This window comes from Cyberlindnera jadinii (genome assembly GCF_001661405.1).
Source record: "Cyberlindnera jadinii NRRL Y-1542 unplaced genomic scaffold CYBJAscaffold_3, whole genome shotgun sequence".
NCBI lineage: Eukaryota > Fungi > Ascomycota > Saccharomycetes > Phaffomycetales > Wickerhamomycetaceae > Williopsis > Williopsis jadinii.
This window is the reverse complement of record NW_017963654.1, coordinates 350011-356914: the sequence shown is the minus strand read 5'-3', so window position 1 is coordinate 356914 and position 6904 is coordinate 350011. Positions and strand designations below refer to the sequence as shown.

The 6904-nt window shown below is 42.9% G+C and overlaps 4 protein-coding genes across 4 annotated transcripts; 3 read left to right on the top strand and 1 right to left on the bottom strand.

Annotated features, from left to right (window-relative positions):
* Window positions 1-553: 553 nt before the first annotated feature.
* RIM101 (alkaline-responsive transcriptional regulator RIM101) lies at window positions 554-2379 on the top strand. The gene has a single exon (XM_020214522.1). It carries the CDS (start codon window positions 595-597, stop codon window positions 2152-2154), a length of 1560 nt encoding a protein of 519 aa, XP_020071772.1. The 5' UTR covers window positions 554-594; the 3' UTR covers window positions 2155-2379.
* Window positions 2380-2618: 239 nt separating this feature from the next.
* CYBJADRAFT_60830 (Pkinase-domain-containing protein) lies at window positions 2619-3929 on the top strand. Its single transcript, XM_020217818.1, has 2 exons — window positions 2619-3622; window positions 3715-3929. The coding sequence occupies exons 1-2, from the start codon at window positions 2833-2835 to the stop codon at window positions 3741-3743; spliced, it is 819 nt and encodes a 272-aa protein (XP_020071771.1). The 5' UTR covers window positions 2619-2832; the 3' UTR covers window positions 3744-3929.
* A 176-nt stretch (window positions 3930-4105) lies between these two features.
* CYBJADRAFT_161228 (uncharacterized protein) lies at window positions 4106-4420 on the top strand (the record flags this gene model as incomplete). The annotated part of the gene is made up of 1 exon (XM_020213591.1): window positions 4106-4420. The coding sequence occupies one exon, from the start codon at window positions 4106-4108 to the stop codon at window positions 4418-4420; it is 315 nt and encodes a 104-aa protein (XP_020071770.1).
* A 194-nt stretch (window positions 4421-4614) lies between these two features.
* Window positions 4615-6129, bottom strand: CYBJADRAFT_124710 (MFS transporter; the record flags this gene model as incomplete). The annotated part of the gene is made up of 1 exon (XM_020212551.1): window positions 4615-6129. One exon carries the CDS (start codon window positions 6127-6129, stop codon window positions 4615-4617), a length of 1515 nt encoding a protein of 504 aa, XP_020071769.1.
* Window positions 6130-6904: the final 775 nt, after the last annotated feature.

Here is a 6904-nt window from a genome sequence, read left to right as displayed (position 1 = left end):
TTTACCCTGCGGATTTCTACCCTCGTGACTAAAATTGATTGGGAAAAGCGACCAAAAGAAACGTGCTTTATTGCATAGACTCGGCGGCTTAACCATGGGTGTAGGGATGTTTGTACTGCGCGTACCAGACATATATGCGCTTTGCCTTTAAATTTTGGTGTGTATGTGTGTGTTTTTTGTGTTTTTTTACTACTTTTCCCGCCTTTGCAATCTTGGCACCAAATTGAAAAGGGAGCGGGTGAGAAATCCACTTTTAAAAAGGAGCCCTTCTTCCCTGTTTTCTTGACTAGCTTAAATAAGGCAACAGGGGAAGATCTTGAAATTCCATTCAAACATCAAGAGATCTTAACAAGACATTAGTACTTGACATCTATAAACAAGACCAAGCACAGGATGTTCAGCGCCGTATCTGCGGATTCCACGAAGGAGTTCCAACATAGGGACTCGAAGGCATCAGAGTCCTCTGTGGACTCGAACTCGCCACACTCACAAGGCCATTCACCGCAGAGTTACACCTCTGCGTCGTCTGTTGTTGACTCGCCGCCAAAGGACATGGGCCTGTCACATGGGCAAATGCTTCAGCAGATGCCAGGGATGAACGACAACTACCATGCTGTCACTCAGCACAGTCACTACCCTACAAATTTTGGGCTGAACAACTATTCGATCCCTCCGTTGGGGTCTGTTCTGGAGTCTTCCAACTTGCAACAGGTTGCACAGGTGCCAACGTACTTGCCAAATCCAAAGGTCTTACTGCCAGATGCAAGCTTTACAGCAATGATGCCTAATTTGTCAACCCAGGGCTCTATTGGTGGTGCTGGCAGTGTTGCTCAAACTGCAACCACTGCACAGCCACAAGGTCAACATGACTCTGCTGCCGTAGCGCAACCGCCAAAAAAGCTCAAGTACTTGCGTAAGAACAAAGACGACGATCATAAAGGCCCACTGCAATGTAAATGGGACCACTGTCATATGATGTTTGAAAATGCGGAAGTCCTGTACAACCACTTGTGTGATGACCATGTTGGACGCAAATCAAACCGTAATTTGAACTTGAACTGTCACTGGGACACCTGCAGAGTGCAAACTGTGAAGCGTGATCATATCACTTCGCACATCAGGGTTCACATTCCTTTGAAGCCTTATGTCTGCACCACTTGTACAAAGAAGTTCAAAAGACCTCAAGATTTGAAGAAGCACATTAAGACACATGCGGACTCTGCTACAAGAGCTGCTGAAAAGGCTGCTTTGCAGGCAGCACAGGCTCGTAACTTGAACTATCAAAATTCATTCAGATCCAGTAATGGACTGGATCAATACGTTACTGGAGGTGCTAATTCAGCAACGTCAGCTTTTGACTTGCAACAATCCCAATTTGATTCCTTACTGGCCATGGAGCCTTCTGAGCAAGAGTCAAGAAAGAGAAAACCAGAGATGGTCAACCAATTCTTTGACGATGTTAAGAAGAGCAAGGTTACTCCACGTTACAACAACGATATGGCCTCCAGATTGACCAACTTGGAATTCAACATGAACAATGACTTTTCTCTCCCTCCACTCTCAAATTCTGGTTCATCAAAATTCTTCAAGACAAACCAGGAATTGTACGATACCAACACTTTCTTCAACCAGTTGAGTGCATCTTTGGACCAATACACTCCAGCTTTGCAAGGTCAAAACCCTTCATTGCCAACATTGAAATGTTCTGAACCATTGCAATCGTTGAACTCCTCCTCGCTATACCCATCGTTATCTCTCGGTGCTACAGGAACCAACTTTGCTTATCCACAGATTGCCAACAGAATGGAATCATCAACAACACAGAGTGACGCTTATAGACGTTACAACATTGGCATCAACCAAAAGAGTGCCGATGTTGACACTGTTGAAAGCGGATGCGCTTCTGAGGATTCTGATGACTTCGACGATGGTTATGAGGAGTCCGAATCCGAGTACGAAGATGAGGAGATGGCACAACTATCCAAACAAATGGAGTCGCTACGGGTTGAAGATGACTTCATTACTCGTCATAAGAAGTTAATCCATGTTATCCAGCACAGATTAGCAGAGATGATTAAAGAAGTTGAAAACGCAGATGAAAGTACTGATATCAGCGCGAAGAAGGAATTATACCCAAGTATTGCTGCTTTCTAAACTTCTCTTACCTGTTTGGTGTTTTGGGGACTTTTTTTCTTAATGATTGTCATGTCACACTGAGGTTTATAATATAGGGGTTCAATGTTTGGTTTTTTGTGTTTCTTTTCACTACGTTCTTTGTTGAGGAACTCTTCAGTTTACTTTACTCTTCTTTTTATAGGTGGTGTTCTTTAGTTGTTTATACGTTTAAAAGTGTAATAGGTTATGTGTGTGTTTTCCTTTACAACTCTTAGTGTCTTTTCTTCATAGCAAGCTGTGCTTCCATAGCTATCAATATCCCAGTATATACAACTTGTTGATTAGCTATCAATATCCCAGTATATACAACTTGTTGATTAGCTATCACTCCCTTCATTCCAAGTAATTGTTCATCGTGTTGGAATGTCCTTCCAATTCCACTGTGAAACAGAAAAGCCTCCTATATAAAACGCACAGAAAAAAAATTGTGACTTCACCGCGTGCGTAGACCGATACAACCAACAAGAACAACACCAAGTTTCCCTTTAAACTGGTAATTCCCTGCTTAATATTATCGTTTTGAGCTAGTTATACCGACTTGGAGGTGCTTTATAGCTGGCAGTGAGAGTTTTCTCTTTATTTCGGTCCCAAATTTGCGTTTCATTAGGTCTACTCAACATATCTTCCGGGTCAGCGAAGGCGAAGTAAGGTGTTTACATGACAAGAATGGCATCTAAGAGGAAGATCTCATTCAATGTTTCTGATTACTATCAGATTTTAGAAATTGTTGGAGAAGGTGCTTATGGTGTGGTGTGCTCTGCTGTCCATAAGCCTACAGGCACAAAGGTTGCGATCAAGAAGATCCAACCTTTTGACAAGCCGATGTTCTGTCTTCGAACACTTCGTGAACTGAAGCTGTTGAAACATTTCAATAGCCATGAGAATATCATATCGATCCTTGACATACAGAAGCCTTTGAACTACGAGTCCTTCAGTGAGGTTTATCTGATTCAAGAGCTCATGGAGACAGACCTACACAGGGTTATAAAGTCGCAGACTCTGAGTGATGATCACTGCCAATATTTCATCTATCAAACGCTAAGGGCATTGAAGGCAATGCATTCTGCAAACGTCTTACATAGAGATTTGAAGCCTTCAAACCTCTTGCTTAACTCAAATTGTGACCTGAAAGTGTGTGACTTTGGACTAGCACGCTCCGTAGCGTCAAGTGAAAACAATTTCGGTTTCATGACGGAGTACGTTGCTACGAGATGGTACAGAGCACCGGAGATTATGTTGACATTCCAAGAGTACACCACTGCGATTGACGTCTGGTCGGTGGGCTGTATCCTTGCAGAGATGCTTTCAGGTAAGCCTCTGTTCCCAGGAAGGGACTATCACAACCAGCTTTGGCTAATCATGGAAGTTCTGGGGACCCCAACCATGGATGACTACTACAACATCAAGTCTAAGCGTGCAAGGGAATACATCCGCACCTTGCCATTCCGTAAGAAAGTACCATTACACACCATCTTCCCACAGGGAACAAACCCATTGGCACTTGACTTATTGGAGAAACTGCTAACGTTCAATCCCCAGAAACGTATAAGCGTTGTTCAAGCTCTTGATCATCCTTATCTCCAGCTATACCACGACCCGGACGATGAACCAAACGCTGCCCCCTTGGACGAAAAGTTCTGGGGAGACTTTAACGAAAACCCAGAGCAATTGGACATGGAAGAACTAAAGACCCTTCTATTTGAAGAAGTGATGAAACCACTCCGGTCGTAATAACCACACAAAGGACCTTCAACTTTACTAAAATTGTAGTGTTCACACATCGCGTTGTAGTTATCGGTAGGGGGCACAATAGGACATAAGTAGATACGAGCCAGCCATTTTGTCTTGATAGTGATGGAAAATGAGGAAGAAGAAGATTCAGACAGTACACATAGATCATATCCGAATGTTCGAATAAAGGATATACATCATGAGTGTTAAAGAACTCATCCGAGGAAGATTGGTGAACAAGCTGAAAAAGCATCAAAGGCGAGATAGTTACAATTGCTCAGATCCCACTTATGTCCAGCTTTTACACTCGATTTTGAAGGATGACTCGATGTTCTTGAAGTTTATGGCACTAATCTTGACCATGTCAGCTATTATCAGTGTGCTGGTATACCTCATACATGTTCTTATTGATGATCTCTTACGAGGACTGAAACTATGGGGTATTGGTGGATTTATAAGTAGTTCAATGATTACTACGATATGGAACACAGCTAAAATGTTACTCGGTGGTTAAATGTTCGACTATTTGGGTTAAGTATGGAGTATTCTCCCTCACAGAAACCATGGTGAGAAAGGAGATACCAAAATTATGCATAAGCTTGTCTCCACAGCTGGGATAAAAGATGTCAGCTATATGAAACGTGACGACTACGAATTACTGCATCATTACATACCATAAATTGACCTACTGTCAATACTCCACTAGAATCACTTTGGCTCTATCTTCTCAGTGTGAGCTGTGACAAGCTTCTCCTCGTCATCAGCATTGGAGTCTTGCTCAGAACCATTGTTGGTGACGATCATTCTTTGCTGAATGAGCTCTTCTTCCTCCTCCTTAGAAAGCACATAATTGATATTGGAATGACGGTTTTCAGGGCCAATGAAAGCAATCAAAATGACATAGCAGAACACTGCACCAACAAAGATAGCCATCACTCTGGCATAGTCGTAGACACCTTCAATCACGTCACCGTTTTCGTCGTACAAAGGGTATCCTTCCCCCAAGGTCGATTCAATCGTAGAGGAAGCACTGGACGCTAAATTACCAAGCTGATATGACACACCAACAACAAAGGCTCTAAACTCTGGTGGTGATAACTCAGAGAGGTGAATTGGGATGACACCCCACGCTCCTTGAACAAAGAATTGAAGAAAGAACACACCTGCATTGATTCCACTGTTACGAACGAAGGCCCACGGGTATATCATACAAGCACCTAAAATAGAACAGATGATTATTCCAGAACGACGCCCAAGGAACCCAGAGAAATGACCAAAAGTCATACCTCCAGCCAATGCCCCTAAGTTGGCCACACTGTTGGTAACAGTGGATCTGTTTGGACTGTAGTTAAGCTGGACCGTCAGCATGGTTGGATATAAATCTTGAGATCCGTGAGACATGAAGTTCATACCAGCCATCAGCAAAACAAGATAGATCATCTTCAGCCATTGCTCTTTAAACACTTTGTAAGCATCTTCACTAAAGCTCGTGTTTTTATTCTTCATGTGAAGCTGTTGTTGCAAAAATGCTTCAGTTTCTGGTAAGCATGCTCTCCATATGATGAACAAAACAGGAGGACCAGCTGAGAACCAGAACAGAGATCTCCAGGTATGTGTTGTTGTATCAGTTATAGCTCTTTGAAAGATCACACCAAGCAAATACCCAAGTGCATAACCTTGCTGGTAAACACCAGATAGGAATGAGCGTGCACTTGTAGGCAGTCCTTCCATAGCAGTGGCAGAAGCCAGGCCGTACATGGAACCCATAAACACTCCAAACAGTGCACGAACACCGATGAACTCTGCATACGTGTTGATGAAGCCAGTGCCAATCTGAATAACAACCAAGCAGAAGAGATTGACAATTAGAGGCCACTTTCTTCCATATCTGTCACCAAAATAACCAAACACTATCGCACCCACGGATCTGAACATCAGAACAACTGTTATGCCCCATGAGATGTCCTTGACAGATCGATCAAGGTCGGTGGCAAGCTTAGAGACATTGAGCGACATGACGAAGAAGTCGAAAGCATCCCACGTCCATGAGATGAATCCGATGATGAAGAACTGCCATTGACGCCATGACATAGATCTTAGACCAGGAAGCGGATTGATGTTCTTCTTTTCAAACTCCCATTGTTCCCTGTTTGGGAATAACGTTGTACAACGCTGCTTTAAGTATTGATTGATATCGCCAAGGGTATAGCTCTTGAAACCCATTTTTGAGCTGAATGATGAATACGAGTCATCATTGTGGTGAAGATAGAGATCTTTGGCTCTTCTTATATAGCTGTTAAAAGTATCAGTTTGAGTATGCCACTCTGAGCAAGGGAATGTCGCAAAGTAACAACCAATTCGACTGAACAAGACTCAATTTGCCTCCAAGTGTGATGACCCCCTCTTGGTTCTTAGCCATGAATGACTTCATCTCAACAACTGTGGGCTCCAAAGGGCACAGCATTGGAACCTGTGTTATCCAACTCTCATAATGCTCTTAAAATTAGACAAAGCATACCCACGCGAGCTAACATAGCACGATTTGCATGTCGTGGTTTGGGGGTGATTGACACACATAGCATCAAAGTGACACATGACCTCATCAGCAGCGGTGTACATGATGAGAAATTAGGAAGAGCAGCTTGTTCATACAACTCGTACTTGGTGACTTTGACGTCCAAAGACGATCAATAACTGCTATCCACTATAAAATCAAGAGTTCTATCAAAACAGCATATGCAGAGCAACGCAATTGCATTTAACCCTCCCCCAACAATACCTCTTCTATATTAAATAGCAACTCCCCATATACATTAGCACCACATTCCAGCCACCACTGTACTCTCTGTAAGGTCCCCTTGTATCAATCACCACCTTAGAATCAAATAGACAGACGTCTGATGTTGTGCTTTCCCTCGAAGGCTTTATGCAGGCTGCCAAATTTTCAGCATCAATGTGCATAAACTCATGGGGGTGTTTATTCCAAGAGAACAGTTCA